General features: G+C 41.1%; 1 protein-coding gene across 1 annotated transcript in view; it reads left to right on the top strand.

Moving 5' to 3' along the window:
* PREX1 (phosphatidylinositol-3,4,5-trisphosphate dependent Rac exchange factor 1) overlaps nt 1–17,911 on the top strand; it is a 2,105,011-nt gene that overhangs the window by 971,886 nt on the left and 1,115,214 nt on the right. The window contains exon 6 of the mRNA XM_044089931.1: nt 16,301–16,462. Within this exon, the coding sequence (XP_043945866.1) occupies nt 16,301–16,462 (162 nt within the window). The remainder of the gene's footprint in view (nt 1–16,300; nt 16,463–17,911) is intronic.

The following is a 17,911-nucleotide window of genomic DNA, read 5'->3' as shown; positions in this document are numbered from 1 at the left end:
TTGGTTACAAAGCTAAAGCTGACTATTAAATGCTGAAGCTGTGCAGTATGATGCATGTATTTTCAAGGAGACATATTAAGTGTTGGCTGATGAGGTTGAGTCAGCTAGTGTTAGTTCTAATGTAGTAACCCTGAAGTGTGATTTATGGGTGGGTGCGAAACAAGTATAAACCCTTTTTATATTTGGTGGTATAAACACTTTAATAAGTCAATCATTAATAAATGATAGCAAAGTAAACATAGTGATGAAACTGAATATGATGTGTACACACTGGAATAGAAAGAACTATCCCAGAACTGAAGTTGTTATATAAACGTTGTGTTCACTAAAACATTCTTAGAGTAATGCCCAAACTTATGGAGGAGGTCATTCCTGAGGCTTTTCCCATTATTGTGATTTGTAGACATTAATTTATTGTGTGCTACAAGGGTTCACAGTGGGCGAGAAGAACATTAAGACAAGTCTATCTTGCTCTGAAAAAAGGAGAACCTGAACGACAGAAGATAGCGTAGCCATATTAATAGGGAGTGATTCCAGTCAAAATAGGGCTAGGCCTGAAGACAGTAGTCAGCATAAAGACATGATAGATTAGTGTTAGTCAGTGTTTTAAGAAAGAGCATTAGTAGGATGTTACATGAAGAAAAGCGTGAAAAAACATATTTTGTCAGCAGGGCCACTATATTGTGACTTCAACCACTCACTTTTCCCCATTTTGAGGTAAACTATGGTCTCATTTGTTAGGTTAAAAAAAAAAGGAGAACTGGTAACTGCTGTTGCTGTGAATAAAAAAAAATTATTGCTGGCTGTTGCTGTTGCTTCGAAAAGACTGTTAGTATTGGGAGGAACTCTGGCTCAGTTGAACAGTTCAGTCTGTACAGGTTTAGAATAGGATCACTGTAAGACTCTTGGCAAATTATATTCTGGATTCGGAAGTTCATGGCAAGGTATTATGTTCCTGCTGCTTTACTTTAATGAAGCACTACACTAAGAGACATTGTCCCCATTTCCTTCTTTTGTACTGAAACAACCTTCTTAGGCTGAATAAAAATTGGGCTAAAATACAGTCTTGAGATTATGACTTCAGATAAGCAGTACTTTGTCACACAATTCACTGCTTTCCTAAAGCTTCAGATGGGTCTGAGTAGTAGTGCCAGTAGGTTATACTGTAAACATTGTACAACATTCACTTCCAAGTATCAATATAGATATGTCAAGAGATCATAAATACAACTACTGGTGAACCATACAGTGCAGGCAGTACCTTTATCAGAACGAAGAAAGTTATATTATTCAAGGTCACATATGGTGCAATAAGGATAGACAGCAGATGTTAATTATAGATCTAAGAATCTTGGACCATTTTATTAAGTGTAAACAGTAAAGAAAGCAGTCAAATAAAGGTCGGAGCACACAACGAAAGAACAAGAATGTATAAAATAAAGATGTTCTGACCACCACTGCTGTTTGCAGACGTCTTTAATACAAATAACTATTAAAACATGCATAAAAATACAATAAAAGACAATAACGATAGGTAAGCACTTCCCCGGTCCATGATTTCTGAGATCATGTGAAGGGCTCCCATTATCTGCACCTATCTGGATGACTTTCTGATTCTGGTATTAGGTTGCACATTACAGCTCAGCAAATTAAGGGAATTACATTCAATTTACCAAAATCAGTTATATCTCCTTCCAAGATGATGGGAACCTTAGGACAAACCTTTATAGCAAAACTTTAATGCTAAGTTGTGTCATTGAGGCCACATGTTTTCCTATGTGTTTCAGTTCAACAAAGCATTAACTGCAGAGACTTTTGTCAAGGCTGTGGCCTTTTTGTCCTCTTCTATCATCAAGGTTTCCAGCAGCAGTTTACATATGAAAAAGACACTATAGTACCTTTATATCTGTGGAAGCAAAGTTCTTAAGGACTAAAAAATGCTCTTTCTTTAATGCCATCTCTTGTGAAGAAATTCCAGAGATGGCACACAGCTGAAGTGTCATAAATCAAGGATTGCTTGTTGTACCTGTGGTTCTAGCTGAATAACACATAACAGATTTGTTGCTACTGCTCAAATTTTGTACCATTACAGCAAAAACATGCCTACACTAAAGTCGGCAGCTCAAAAATGTGACTTAAACAATAAAAAAAAACAAAAGTAAGCTTATTTTTTGAGGAGCAAACCCCACACCCCACTACTGTGTAAACTAACTCCACAGTTGTGCAGCCATGAATAACGAGGACAATTTGTTTATCCCTGAAAGGTCTGTGATCTAAGACGTTGTACAGCTGCAATATATGACTGTATTACATTTGACTAAATTGGAATGGCTATTTTTTTTCAGTCTTCCTGTTATGGAATGCGATCAAACTCTTACGTTTCTACTCACAGTTTACCCTTTGGATTATTCTTCATGAGGTGTAATGCATGTGGTCTCCATCCCTGAGGGATTAATGTGAACTTCAAAGAAATGTTTTCTACCCACATAGAGGATGTGTGTGTGTGTGTGGGACTGTTGGACTTTTTGCTGGTTGATAATTGCACAAAAGCATCTGAACTGTGAGTAGATGAGTAGATATTTCAGGTATGCAGTTTAGCTTTGATTAGACATAGAAGAGAAACACCCTTTTCTTGATAATTAAAAATGTCATTGTCCAAAACTGGATCTGTTTGCTTTCCATTTGAATTGCTGTCTTCCTTTTTTCTACACCAGGCTTTCCTAAAACCAGCATGAGGTGACTAAAGCATTTCTGGAGCTGTTTATTTTGTGTATTCCTTACTTCTCCTTTGAATCCAAATCTGCTGACAAAAGTAAGCAAAAAAAAAAAGAGAAAAGGCAAACATTACCTTCATAACACTGGGTCTATATCACTTAATGGAAATGCGTATTCGTCGAATATGTATTCATTGAACAGTAATCAGTGAAACTCATTTCAGCAAACCCTGTACTTTTTACCAGGTTTCGAAACCACTCACCCTATGGCCGTGGTGGTGCAAGAGGTTCTCTGGTTCGATTCTCGGCTGGAGCGCCTTCTGTGCGGAGTTTGCATATCCTCCCCATGTTCAAGTGAATTTAAAGACATGCAGGTAGGTGCGTGAGTGTGTGAGTGTGCCTTCGTTGAAGGTTGGGCACTGGACTGGCAACTCGATACCGTAAAAATTCACTGCCAATCATTAGCGGACTGGAGTTCTGTTGTGGCGACCCCTAACCGGGAAAAGCCGAAAGACAGTTGTGAACCAATTGCCCACCAGCACTCTGGAACAGATACCCCACTAAATCAAATCCACTCAGTGCTGCACCCCCCCCCCCAACTATGTATACAAACTCCAAGATTGCACTACAGTGGGGAAAAGTTGCGGTGATGGCCAAGTGCTTCCTAACCCTGGGAAAAAGTCCAGGGTTTGCTGAAATGAGTTTCAACGATTAGTGTTCGATGAACACATATTACATGAATAAATATTTTGATTAAATGATATAAACCCCATAACACCATGCTGGCTCAGGGTCCATGTCCATCTGTCTTATATTGATGTCACTGCCTATGCAACCTACCTCTTCACAGCAAGTTGCCAGTCCTAAGCTGTGCTTTCATACCTCAAGTCTGTTGATCTAACTGCATGAATGATTTCATGTAACAACCAAACAGTTATCTTTTTTCTTCAAATGTATTAGTGCAGTACCTCGGATCTTGAAGTATCTGATTACCTTCTTTAATGGTTTTACTGATGTACCTTCTTTAATGGTTGTACTGGTGTACTCCTCCATTAAAGTGCATTTGTTTGTCACCTCTGCCAGCATACCTGCATATCAGCTATGACTTTTCTGGTTACTGTAAAACAGTTCTTGAAGGAAATCATTCATTTGTTATTTCCAGGACAGCATTTATTTCCATTTCAGAGAAATAGATGCCAAAAAGGAATGGGCTCAGTACCGGGCCATGGGGACTCCACTACTGACTGGCCTCTTGGTAGAGTTGGCCTCACCTATTTTGACCTCTTGGGTTCTATTAGTGAACCATTTGGTTTTCCAGCTGGTGATAAAAGGATTGATACCTAAATTAGTGAGCTTGTCTATAATGCCTGAGTAGGGTAGTGTATCAAAAGCCTTAGCCAGGTCAAGGTAAGCTTTGTGGACAGTCTTGCCTTCATCCAATGCATTGGTGACCCTCCCAAAAAAGTCCACCAGATTTAATAGACATGACCTTCCTTTAACAAAGCTGAACTGTGATGGGTCCAGTGTTTGCAGGTTACGTATGTCATCATTTTTCTTGTCCATGGCGATTCTTTCCATGGCCTTACATATGTGGCTGGTCAGACATATGGGCATGTCATTATCCAGATCATTATTGTAGCTGTTTTCCATTTTGTGGGTACCAGAAAAGAACAGAGTATGTTGATTGCATAGCAAACTTATTGTATAGGTTATGTTCACAGAATATGACCTCACTGTATACTGAAATATATCTTGGTATACAACCTTTATTAATAGATCAGCTCTGCTTACTGTACAGTAGAGTCATAAGATAATTACTAGGCTAATGACTACAAGAGGCTTTTTAAACCTAGCTGTGTCTCTCAAAGGTGAGAATCAAACACTGCACCTTGTGTCTGTTAGATAAACACATTATTCATTATGCCAAATCCCAACCCAATGCAGTGACCATCCAGTTTATGTCAGGGTAATCCTGTGGGCTACAATTGTAAAGGCTCCAGGGCCATTAGCCTAGTACACAACTATGAACCTATGCACAGTCATGTCCAGTTTTATTGATATGCATATAGTTCCTTGTATAAGGTATTTTCTATGTTGCTTGATGTTATACATTTTTTTTTGGTTATATATTTGTACTTACTTTCCATGTTTTGACTTTTATAGTGGTGCTTTTTTTGCATTCAGGGCTTCACTGAAAGTCTAACTTCACAATTGGACATTCCTATTTAACTAATGTATCAAATAAATAAATAATCAAATAAACAAACCCAAATTAACAAAGCCCAGCATACCTCACAATTGTCCCTTATTTTCAGGGAAGCCCCTGATTTTTGGGCTAAAGTTTTGCTTTGCTGAAACTTAAAATTTGTGATTTTTTTTGGGGGGGGGGCGTGATGGATTATAGTAAAACATAACAGTAGTTAAAGCTGCAGAGCTATTCTGCTTTAGAAAATGCTTATTAATTCATATTCTCTTATATCAGCTTTCTAAGTCTGTAGCACCAATATTTTAAGATGTGCCCCTCATTAAGGGCTTTGTGAGTATTTTTGGTTTTGTCTTTGTTTGAGTTTGTGAGCTATGAAGACCAGAGTAATTTCTTTCGGATGTCATCCCTAGTTCTTTAGAAGAGTACTGGACTAAAAATGTGCCAAGGACTATCCATTGTCAAACAAACCTGCATCTCATCCTATCGGCAGTACTGGATGTTCTTGATGTTTCAAAGTTTTGCATTGCAGTGCTCTGCTAAAAACTGACTTCCAGGAGCTGTAAGGAGTCGTCTTTCAGTTCTTTCCTCTTTTTGGTGCCTGACTTTTAGGTCAGTGGTACACTGTCTTCCATCACCCCTCAGTGCTGCTGGATTGATGAATTTGGATTTAGAATTTAGTTTTAACAATGGTTACAGTATCGCTTTAGGGTATTTGTAAACTGGTTGCTCTTAGTGTTATATGTGGAATTGATGCAGGCTGTGATTATCTCCACTATAACCCCTTCCCCCAAATTAACCATGACATCTGGCATTCAGGTTACAATCAGACTAGCAGTGGTACAGATAGTTCTCAGCTCCTCACTACTAGGTATAAAAAATTGATAACTTTTTTAAATAATATGCATTTATTGACATCTTACAGCTTTTATAATTACATTTTGCATGTAAGAATGCATATTGTTAAAGTTGCGTCAGATGGCATTATATAAGTGTATCTCAGGGATAAGGGCTGTTTAAGATTCTAAGTACTGTATAAAAGGTGTGTGTGTGTGTGTGTGTGTGTGTGTGTGTGTGTGTGTGTGTGTGTGTGTGTGTGTGTGTGCGTGTGCGTGTGCGTGTATGTATGTGTGTGTGTAAAACGCACCAAAGACATTTGATTTCTCTTTAGATTTGAACATACCTATAAGTTATTACAGGGAAAGAAAGAAAACAGGAAATATTATATCACAATAGGCTAGTTCATAGGTAGGTACTAGGCTATTGGCCCAAGGACCTAAGTAAGTCTAGCTAACAAGGTTCCCTGGCTTACGCCACCCAAGAAAGTTATTTTCCTGTGCCCCTGTCGAGCAGAGCCACAGAAGTGATCCCAGGCTGTATTTCCTATTTCCCATCCACTTATCAAGATTTTTCAAGAAGAAAGATGTTTGCTTCACATAGATGGGTAGCTTGTTCCAGAGTATGGGAAGTCTCTGGGACAGGAATCTATCCCTCCAGCATGTCCTGTTTATTGTGGTGACAAGGTTTAGGTCCCTAGAGCGTGTAGCTTGGAGGGATTGGGATATCTTTAGGTGTAGCATGTCCAACAGCTCTGGGTTTGACATAGCTTTATATGTTAGACAGAGATCACCTTGGAGTAGGCGATATGCTACGGAGTAATGCTGGAGTTTTTTGAGATGGTCAGTGTAGGGCATCTGTTTGAGGCCAGTAATCCTCTTTGTGAGGTACTTCTGTGGCCTTTCCAGCTGATGCAGATGTCTTGTGAGGTACATTCCAAAAGGGGCATTGTACTCTATAATGGGTCTAATGAGTGTCGAGTAGAGGGGAACAATGACTTCTTTTTTCCTAGATGAGAGCCCTTTTTTGATGAGGTATGCCACGTAGAAGGATTTCCTGACTACTGTGCCGATGTGATTATCAAAGGAGAGACTACTGTCCACCTGGGTCCCCAGGTCTCTTATCACACATTCGGCGTTAAGTGGACTGCCACCTATGTGGTAGTTCATGTGTACAGAGTTTTTACCAAAGGGGTTGACAATGCAATTTTTGGCATTGAGCTTGAGGCCATGGCTCTGACACCAGGCATCTGTCTCAGTGAGGCCCTTCTGTAGGATGTCCACATCATTTGGGAACTCAACTATGGCTCCTAGTTTGCAGTCATCTGCAAACTTCATTAGCCAAAGGACTTTTGTGTTAGCCTGTATTTCAGAGAAGTAGATGCCAATCATGAGAGGTCCCAGGACTGAACCCTGTGGTACTCCACTTGCCACTGGTTTGAAGTCAGATTTGGAGTCTGAAACTTTTACAGTGTGGGTTCTATCAGTGAGCCAATTGGTAACCCATCTTGTGACATAGGGATTTATACCTAGTTTAGTGAGTTTAGCTATAATTCCAGAATGGGGGATGGTGTCGAAAGCCTTGGCGAGGTCAAGATAGGCTCTGTGAACCACTTTACCCTCGTCTACAGCTTTGGTGACTGGCTCAAAGAAGTCGATCAGGTTCAGGAGGCATGATCTGCCTTTCACAAATCCCAACTGGGTGGGGTCCAGAGTTTGGAGGTTACCAATGTCTTTGTTTATGAGTTCCATGATGATATGTTCCATGGCCTTACAGACCAGGCTCATCAGGCTAATAGGGCGATAGTTCCCGGGATCAGTGGTGGCTCCCCCTTTGTGGAGTGGGATAACTGTTGCTGTGCACCATTCAGGGGGCACAAAGCCTGATGTGAGACTATGATTGAACATGGTGCTTAGGTGGGGAGCTAGTTTGTTCTGAAGTTCGTGTAAAATGTAGCATGTTGTCCGGTCCCCATGGGTGCTGTGTTTTTGGCTTTAGAGAGTGCAGCTTTTACCTGCATAGTTGTGATTACAGGGACTCTGCATTCATCCTGTACAGATATGGGCCTTTTAGGGGGTGAGAGGGGGGTAAAGTTAGCACTGAACCTATCTGCCAGGACGTTGGCAATATCAGTTGGTTCTGTAATTTTCATGCCGTTGTGCTGTAACTCAGAGCAGATCTGGGTGTTGCCATTGAGATTCTTGACATAGCTATAGAATGCTTTGTGGTTGTCCCTAGAATCAGTGGCGATTCTGTTTTCATGGAAGATCTTATAAGGGATCTCAGCTTCTTACTGAGATTGACCAGGGAACTCCTCCACTCATGGAATTTTACTCTCTTTTGCAACTGTTTCTTCCTTCTGTCACAGATATTCTTTTTAAAACAATGATGTGATTATTAAAATTGTGCACTACTCACAAAATCATGTAGGAAATAAGTAATAGCACAGTCAAATGTATTTTTTTCTAAGTTAAAGATCTATTGATTAAAATTGTACATAAAGCACATGTACAAAATCACATAGGAAATGTTAAATAATACTGAATTTATGTCAGATCTTTCAGGTGCTAGTTCATAGTTCATTAACACTGCAGGTACTCAACATTAGTAAAGCAGCTACAGGTGATAAATGTATAACTAAAATATATCCCTCTATATCACTGTTGCAGTATTCCTTACAGGAGGGATCCCCTGTTTAAGGCAGCCTGATGCCCTACAAGTATAACAAAGCCTTAGGTTATAATAAGGATGTCGTACATCACACATATGCTTCCCATGCACAGCGTAGGGCATAAAGGTGATGTACAGATCGTACCATCCTCAGAACCTTCTTTGGCTCCAGTCTGAACTCCATCCCCAATTGTCAGTCTGAATGCTCTTTTGTCTGCTGATTGCCAAGCCGTTTTCAGATAAGTGCCCCATTTAAGTTTTTCTTCTTATCTAATTTTATTCGTAGTTTTGGTTTACATGTCTTTGGACTCCTAAAAGCAGAGGTGGCTAACTTTACGGCACCCATGCCAATGGAAAATAGCTGCATGACTGCCGAATCATACACCAATGCACTGTACGAACATGTACAGAAATGCATGGAACTAGCCATGCCCAACAAAACCAAGACGCTCTCCTCCAAAAAAAGGAAGCCAATCTGGTGGTCCCCTGCCATTAATAAACTCTACAACAGAAGGAAGAAACTGTTGCAGAAAAAAGTGAAGTTCCAAGACTGGAAAAAACTCCCTTATTAGCCTCAACAAAAAGTTGAGATCCCTCATCAAATCCTCCAAAGCCAGCTATGAAGGCAGAATTGTGGCAGGCAATCACAAAGCCTTCTGTAATTATATCAAAAAACTCCACGGCAATACCCAGATTTGCTCTGAGTTACAGTACTATGGTACCTCCTATACTGATTCAACAGATATTGCCAACACACTGGCCAACAGATTCAGTGCCAACCTTACCCCTCTCTCCCCCCATAAAGGACCAATCACAATACCAGAAGAATGCCAGGCACCCAGCATTACTGTAGCACAGGTTAAAGCTGCATTGTCCAAGGCCAAGAATACAGCTTCCATGGGACCCGATAATATCCCTGGCTGTGTTCTACATGAACTACAAAGCAAACTGGCACCACATCTGTGTGCCCTGTTCAGTCACAGCCTCACCTCAGGCTTTGTCCCTACCAACTGGCGCACTGCTACAGTCATCCCTCTCCTTAAAGGGAGAGCAACTGCAGACCCTGAGAATTCTCACCCCATTAGCCTGACAAGTCTGATATGTAAAGCTATGGAGTGCATCATCATGGATCTGATTAACAAAGATATAGGAAATCTCCAAACTCTAGACCCCACGCAGTTTTGCTTTGTGAAAGGGAGATCATGCCTGCTCAACCTGCATACAGCCTGCCTTGATCTGGCCAAGGCGTTTGATACCCTTCCTCACTTGGGAATTATTGATAAACTCACCAAACTAGGCATCAACCCCTATATTACTAGGTGGGTTGCAAAGTGTCTCACAGATAGAACACACAGTGTGAAAGTAGCAGACTCCAAGTTAGACTGCCGAGCCGTCACGAGTGGAGTCCCACAGGAATCGGTCCTGGGTCCTCTCCTGTCTGCATCTACTTCTCAGAAGTCCAGGCCAACACAAAGGGACTCTGGCTGACCAGACGACTGCAAGCTGGGAGCCATTATTAACTCCCCAAGTGATGCAGACATCCTACAGAAAGCCCTAACTGAGACCAATGACTGGTGTTGAAACCATGGCCTTAAGCTTAACTCCAAAAAACATGCGTCATCATCCCCTTTGGTAAAAACTCAGTTCCCACTAACTACCACATCAATGAAGGCGTTATAAGAGATTTGATGATGCAGGTTGACAGCAACCACTCCTTCAACCACCACATTCACTGTGGTCAGAAAGTCCTTCTTTGTGGCACATCTCATTACCAAGGGTTTTGCATCCAGGAAGAAAGAGGTCATCGTCTCTCTCTACTCTTCCCTCATTAGACCAATCATCGAGTATAATTCCTCATTTGGCATGTACCTCATTAGACACCTGCAACAGCTGGAGAGGCCACAGAAGTACCTAACGAAGAGGATCCTACATATTTAACATGTCCTACACGGACAGACTCAAAAGACTCCAACTATTCTCTGTCTCATATCGCCTACTTAAAGGCGATCTGTGCTTGACTTAGAAAGCCATGCCTGACCCAGCTCTGTTAGAAATGCTACATCTAAAGAAATCCCGGTCCCTCTGCACTACACACTCCAGAGACCTCAACCTTAGTACCACAATCAAAAGAACATGCTGGAGGGTTCCTCACCCAGAGACTGCCCATGCTCTGGAATAGACTTCCCATACATGTCAAGCAGAGCAACGCACTGTCCCTTTTCAAGAGAGATTTTGATGAGTGGATAGGTAATAGAAAGTTCACCCCAGGGATCACTCCAGTGGCTCTACGTGATAGATGCACTGGGAACTAACGTCGGGCTGCATTATACCAGGGCACTTCTATAGGCTAGGCTTGTAAAAGCTCCAGGGCCATTAGCCTAGTACACACTTATGAACCTATGAACCTATGTAATCCAGAAAGGGGAAATACCAGTGTGGGAGACACATTCCCCACAAAGACTGTCACAAACAGTGTTTGTTTTGGTTAGGTGCTTCTTACAACCATATATCTTGTTCTGTATTGTCAGGCGTTTGTCCCAAAAACTTTGCATAGTTGTCTCTTGTCTTTACTTAGAGAAGCAATATCTTAAATTGTTGGTTCAGGGTACTATGGAAAACGTGTCCCTGCCTGAGGGTTAGCCATCTGTGAAGAAGATCAAGAAAGTTAGGTCAGATTCTTCTGCTGTATCACCTCCACTGGACATCTCTCTCAAGGCTGGTGAAAGCCCAGAGGAATACCCAGTTATTCAATCAGATTCCTATACAGCAACCGCTTCAGAGGCCAGCATGGACCCGGCTTCTCTCACATTCTCAGAGGTTCTGCAGACGTCTGTTTCAGTTGTTCTGGGGGAACTGCGGCTGGTTATATCCAAAGGGTCTTGGAGTGTTCCACAAATCCTTGTTAGGGAGGAGATTCCCACTATACTTATTGAGTGTAGGCAGGGGTCTGAGCTGCCTAAAATATTTAGGGCTGACATTCTTTTGAAAAGAAGCAAAAGCCTAAGTATCTTTCTCCTGCTCCTAAGAATCCTGAACATGAGTGGCAGGATTTTACACAGGGTTCATTTAATGCTCTTATGGCTTTGAAGCCTCCTCAGGGGGTCTCTGGTCCTGCTCTCCCTTGGTCTTCTACTCCTCTTAAGAGGCATAGGGAGCAGGTATCATCTGATGAGGAGGCAGATTCTGATGAGGAATCTGTGGCCTATTCCTCCCAGATTCCATCTCCCTTGAATTATGGTTTAGAGGAAGAGGATTCTATAAGCCCCGATTCTCCTTTTGAGGAAATTTCCTTTGGGGATACTGTTTTCTGTATGATGGAGCTTGTTAACTGGGAATGTTCTTAGATTTCTGAGGTTCAAAAAAGGTATTATGAATGCCTTCAAATAGAGTCTCCAAGCCCTCTGCTGTTCCTCCTGTTCTTACTGCCTTGCTGGATACTTTTTCTGTAACTTCTCAGGTTCCTGATTTCCAGCCCTCTGCTCCTAAAAAAACAGATGGGTTTTATAAGGTGCCTGATGATTTCAGATTTCTTACAAATGTCCATCAGCTGACCCTTCTGTTATTTCTGTTTCTTCTGATAAACCTTCTAAGCTTTTACCTTCTCCTAAGCTGCTCCCCCTCTGACAAAGACAGCAGAACTATGGAAAGGTTGGGTAAGAAAGTTTATACTGCTGCTACTCTGGCCTTTGGGGCTGTCAGGTACCAGACCCATATGTCTGGGTATATTTTGGCCCTTCTCTCTCAGGCTTTTCAGGTTTTTTCAGATCTTCCTGATTCTGAGGGGAAGCCTTTAGCCCTCTGTTTGCTAGGGTTGTCTTCTCAAGTGGTTTGCACTTCCATTAAATGTAGCAGTTGAAGCCTTGTGTAGAGCTGCTGCCTTTGGTTCTATGTTGAGGAGGTATTCTTAGCTGTGTCTTTACCCTCTGCTTGATGATATCAAGGCCAAGATGATGGATGCTTCTCTTTACAATAAAAAATCTCTTTAGTTTTGTGGCTGCTGAGCTTTTTAAATCTCTTCAGGAAAAAGGAAAGGCTGTGCAGGAATTGAAACATATTTTTGTTTCCCCATTCCCAAATTTCAGAGGAATTACCCTTCCATGTCTGCCTTTGTCTGTAGACAGTCTTGCCCTCCTCCCAAGGGTAAAAACGGTGCTAGAAGGGCTCCTTCTACTAAGTCTACTCAGACGTCTACAGCTCAGAAGTCTCTTTTTCCAGACAAGCCAGGTTCTGTCTGACTATCTTCTTTGCTCCCACTCTCCTCAGCCAAGTTCCTCTGTCTCTTTGTCTTTCCCTATCCCTTCCAAACTAGTTACAGATCACTCAGGACTCTTGAGTTCTATCCATCATTCCTCAAGGGTATTACATAGTTTGGAAATCCTTTTTCCCCTTTTTGGGCATTCATCAACCTCCTCAGGAACAGATGCCTTTTTTCAGGATGTTTTTCAGAGATTTTTGTCTCAAGGAACCATCCAAGCAGTTTTGATTCCTCAAAAGGGGAGGGGATTTTATTCCAGAATGTTTCTGGTTCCCATAAAAGAAGGCACCTGGAGAGCCATTCTGGATGTTTCCCAGCTCAACACTTTTTTTGAAGGTTCCTTCCTTTCGAATGTATCACTGCAAACCTTGTTTCCTCTTCTTCTTCCTCAGGCTTTCCTAGTCTCTCTGGATCTCAGGAATGCCTATCTCCATATTCCTATTCATTCCCTTTCCAGGAAATCTTTGTTTCTCCATTGCTTTCTTGTATTTTCAGTTCTTTACTTTGCCCTTTGCCCTCTCTGCTGCCCCAAGGGTCTTTGCCAGATGCCTCTCTTCTGTGATTGCTTTCTTCAGGATGAGGGGAATACAGATCTTTCCTTATCTGGATGATCTGCTCATTCAGGTTTCCTCTCCAGAGATTTTGCTTCAACATCTTCACCATACTGTTTGTTTTCTGCAAAGCCTGTGGTTTACAGTGAATTTCTAAAACTCCTTCCAGACTCATTCTCAGGATCATGTTTATCTTGGGTGCAGGCTCCAGACTATTCCAGTGTTGGCATCCCTGCCTTTCCCAAGGATTTGACTCTGATTGCATTCTTTCAATCACTTCTTCTTCTGGCTTCCATTACAGCCAGAGAGTTTGTAAGGGCTCTGGGATACATGACTTCCACCATTCCTATGCTTTTTCTGGCCAGACTTCGGTTCCTAAAGTCAGTCTGGCTTCAACATTCCCATCCTTTAGACTTTCCAGTTCCTCTTCTCTTATGCCTCAAGGTAGACCTTCAGTGGTGGATTCATCAACTGTCGCTCAAACCAGAGCTTCCTTTTCAGCATCCATCTCCCACTCAGGAACTCTTTTCAGATGCCTCAGACAAAGGGTGGGGAGCTACTTTTGGCCCACTGAAGGTTTATGGCCTTTAGTCTCTTTGTTAAAGGAAGGACTATATCAATATCAAAGAGATGAGAGCTCTTCTCTTGGGCTTTTAGGCCTTCCATTCTCTTTTCCTACCAGACCCCAAAAAATCTTCACAAACAATACCACAGTGATGTGCTACATCAGTAAGCAAGGGAGACATGGTCTTACCTCTTGTGCAGACTAGCTCTTCAGGTTTGGAATCTATCTGTTCAGTATCAGGTGATTCTTCAGGTTGTCTGTATTTCTTCAAATCAGAACATTGTGGTAAACACTGTGTGCAGGTCAGTAACACAGACTCACAAGTGGATGCTTCACAGAGATGTATTTCTGGACATTGTCCACCATGAGGTACTACTCAGGTAGATCTTTTTGCCTTCCCTCTGAACAGACAGCCTCCTCTCTTTTGCACTAGTGTCCCATGTTCTCTGGCTTGGAAGTTCGACACCCTTTCTTTTTCCTGTAAAGTGGTGATTCTTTTTCCTTTCCTCCCCTTCTTCTCATACCAAGGGTGCTGTTCAAGATAGAACAAGATGCTTCCGTAATCTTGTTGGTGACTCCCTTTTGGCCCAGACAGCATTGGTTCCCTCTTCTTCTGCATTTAGCGAAGGGCACTAATCACAAGTTACTTAACTGGGTAGACCTACTCACACAGGACAAGGGATATCTCATCCAACCCCAGTTGTCCCCTATTCAACTGACATTGTGGGTGATAACATTTTGATCTCTTTTAGGGGACCTTTTTTCTGAGGATGTGTTTTGAGTTCTGCAGCAGACCAGAAAAATCCACTACCAGGAAAACTTATTTCCCCAAATGGAAGAGATTTTCTGTTTTGTGTCTTTCTTGTAGCCTGGATCCAATTTCTGTGGATGTTCTTTTGGTTCTCTTTTATTTCTGTGAGTTGCAGAATGCTGGGTTGGCATATTCTTCTGTTAAAGCCCACCTGTTAGCCATTTCTGCTTGTCTGCATTTGACAACGCCTCTGGCATCTAGGTTTCAGATCAAACAATTCCTTAAAGGCATCCTTCATATTAGGTCCCCCAGCAAACCTATTCCTCCTTCCTGGGACCTTAATTTTGTCTTAGAAAAATTGACTGAGAGCCTGCAGCTTTAGCTTCTTTACAGCATTGCTCCCGGAAGACTGTTCTTTTGACCCTTACCTCAGCCAGATGGGTGACTGAGCTGCAGGCCCTTCTGGCTTTTCCTCCTTTTTTAGTTTGTCTTAAGGACAGGGTGTCTCTTCATACTAATCCTTCTTTTATGCCCAAGGTGATTAATGAGTTGTCTCTTAATCAGTCTATTCATTTGCCCACTTTTTTCCCTTCACCGCAGTCTGTTAGTGAGAAGATTCTTCACACCTTGGATTTGCATAGGCAACTCAGATATTATTTGGATAATACTAAAGCCATTCATAACTATGGGCAACTTTTAGTTTTCTTTCATCCTAGGTCTTTAGGTTTGGCTGTTTCTAAGCAAACTATTTCTTCATCATGAATATCTAAGGCCATTTCCTTTTGTTACTCTTTTCATGGGAAAAGCCTTTATTCTTCTGTTGAGGCTCATTCTATCAGAGCTCTGGCTTCTTTTGGTGTTTTTTTCAAAGGATTGGCTACCATCTCCATCCTTGAGGCAGCTGCTTGGACTTACGTGCATACTTTTAACAAGCACTATAAGTTAGATGTAGTTTCCAGGGCTAGAGCTGGATTTGCTAGGGCTATCCTACATGGCTTTATCGAGTACTCTGCTGGGCCTTCCCCTTTCCAACTTTCTTTCTGAGCTTTTGAAGTCTCCCTATTGTAAGGAATACTGCAACAGTGATATGGAAGGACATAGTACATTTGTGTACAATCTTACCATAACATTAGATGTCCTTCTCTTCACTGTCGCAGTATTTGCTCCCTCCTTCCTCCCCCTGTTTATTTCTCGTTCCCGATGCACATGTTCCTCTTTTCTCCTTGTACTGTTCTTTCTCCTGGGACTTTTCACTTCTGAGGATGGTATGTCACCTTTATGCCCTACACTGTACACTGGGAGTGTATGTGTGACTTACAACATCCCTAATACAACCTAAGGCTTTGGTATACTACCCTGATGTTGGGCTGCCTTAGTTAGGGGAACCCTACTGTAAGGAATACTGCAGCAGTGAAGCAAAGGAAATCTACTGTTATGATAATATTTTATACAACTGTACTTTCTTGCATGTAGTTATGCCACAGTTACAGTAATGTTAGGTTAACGCAAAGCTATGATAGCTATATTAGCCCTGGAATAGCTAACCATTCCAGTGCGTAGCAACTGTAGTGGGGGAGGGAGCTGTGTGAGAGACCCGAAATAGACACTGTAGTACATTAGCATGCCTGTGTGTTATTTTGTTGTTACAATAACAGAATAGAGTAATTTGTGTTTGATGTTTGACAAATATATGGTCTAACTGCAAGTTTTCAAGTCTGTACTTGACACATTTATGCATATGTTTTTTTCCCTAGGAATTAATGAAGAGGACTCCTCCTAAACACCCAGATCATGCTGCTGTCCAAAATGCCCTGCAGGCAATGAAAACAGTTTGCACAAATATTAATGAGACCAAAAGGCAGATGGAGAAATTGGAGGCTCTGGAACAGCTGCAGTCACATATTGAAGGCTGGGAGGTATGTCTGCTATCCATTCAGCAGCATTTCTGATCACAAAGAAAGTAACATAGAGTAATGAGAGACGTAGCATAGAGTAATGTGAAAGAGAGAGATAGAGAGAGAGAAAGGGGTGGGGAGAGACAGAAGGAACGAATTTGTGAAGAGGTGAGAGGGAGACGCTGATAAACCATAGGTGTAACTAACTAGCGCAGAACATTAGCTCCTTCATGATGTTCAGCCTGTACATATCTGTTCAAATCCTTCAAAGTTGTGTTTCTTTAGTTATATTCACTGTAATTAGATTTGAAAAAAAAATGGAATTGGTGATATTTGCTTCCTACAATAACCCCAGCACCAATTTCCTTGGGTCTACTTCTAAATTTCAAAGTTTCAAAACATTGAGCTCAACCATAAGAACGAAGTTTTGAAACTTCGAAATATAAATAAAAAATAACAAAAAAATATATATTTTTTTTATTTTTTTCAAGGCGAGCAAGCCCACTGCACCCACCACATCCCCTGCTAATTAAATATTCAAACTCCGAAATTGCATTACAGTGAGGAAAGCATTAAATATACCATTCCGCTGTGTTTGGCAGTCTCCATGTAAACGGTTTGAAGTTTAAAAACTTCAATCTCATGGTCACAGCCAAAAGAAATTCGACGTTTTGAAACTTTGAAATTTAGTAGACCCATTTCCTTCCATATTACCATGTTTTCAACCCAAGTCTGCACTTATTTATTCCAGACTCATGGCAGTCAGGGGGCGGAATGTGTTGATCCATCAGATTTTATTATGTTTGATGGCATCCATTATTAATTGATGAGCCATGTGTATTTTATAACACCAGGGTGAATTACTTCAAGTCTTACTAAATATATTCTGACTTATGCTTTTCAGTATTTACTTTGTCCCATTTGTACGTTTGTTACATATCGTGTGATAATGGCTTACAGGTGACAGCAGATTTCAGTTACTCTGTGTAAGATAGCAGCATTAATTAAGAGCACAATTTTCATACACATTTCAGAAAAGTTTTTACTGTTTTATATTATAGAAATCAATATAAGGTACTAAGCTACATTTTTCTGTTTGTATACAAGTTGTTTTAGCATTTATTTCATGGTATCCCACAATTTTTAATGGTATCAAATTAGCAAATGTATTCTCAAACCATGAACCAAAGCACCCTGTCTTTGTTACTGTAGTATGTATGTTGCATGAACTGGGAAATGATTTGAAAACAAGTTAAATATGAAAAGAAGATGAGTGAAACAGAAGCCTTAGTTTAGCTATAGGTTTAAGGCCAGTTATTCAGCAGAAGATAAGCCTCCGTTTTGTCTTGTCTTTGTCTTTTACTACATATATGTTAATGTCCTCATAATCCCTGTTCATTGCTGCTTTGTTCCTTTGTTGCTAGCTTGTTTATTACTTATTATTTAGTACTTTTTCCAAGTCTGTATTCA

This window comes from Protopterus annectens, chromosome 12.part0 (assembly GCF_019279795.1).
Source record: "Protopterus annectens isolate FY-2018-M chromosome 12.part0, PAN1.0, whole genome shotgun sequence".
NCBI lineage: Eukaryota > Metazoa > Chordata > Ceratodontiformes > Protopteridae > Protopterus > Protopterus annectens.
This window is presented reverse-complemented; position numbering and strand designations above follow the sequence as displayed.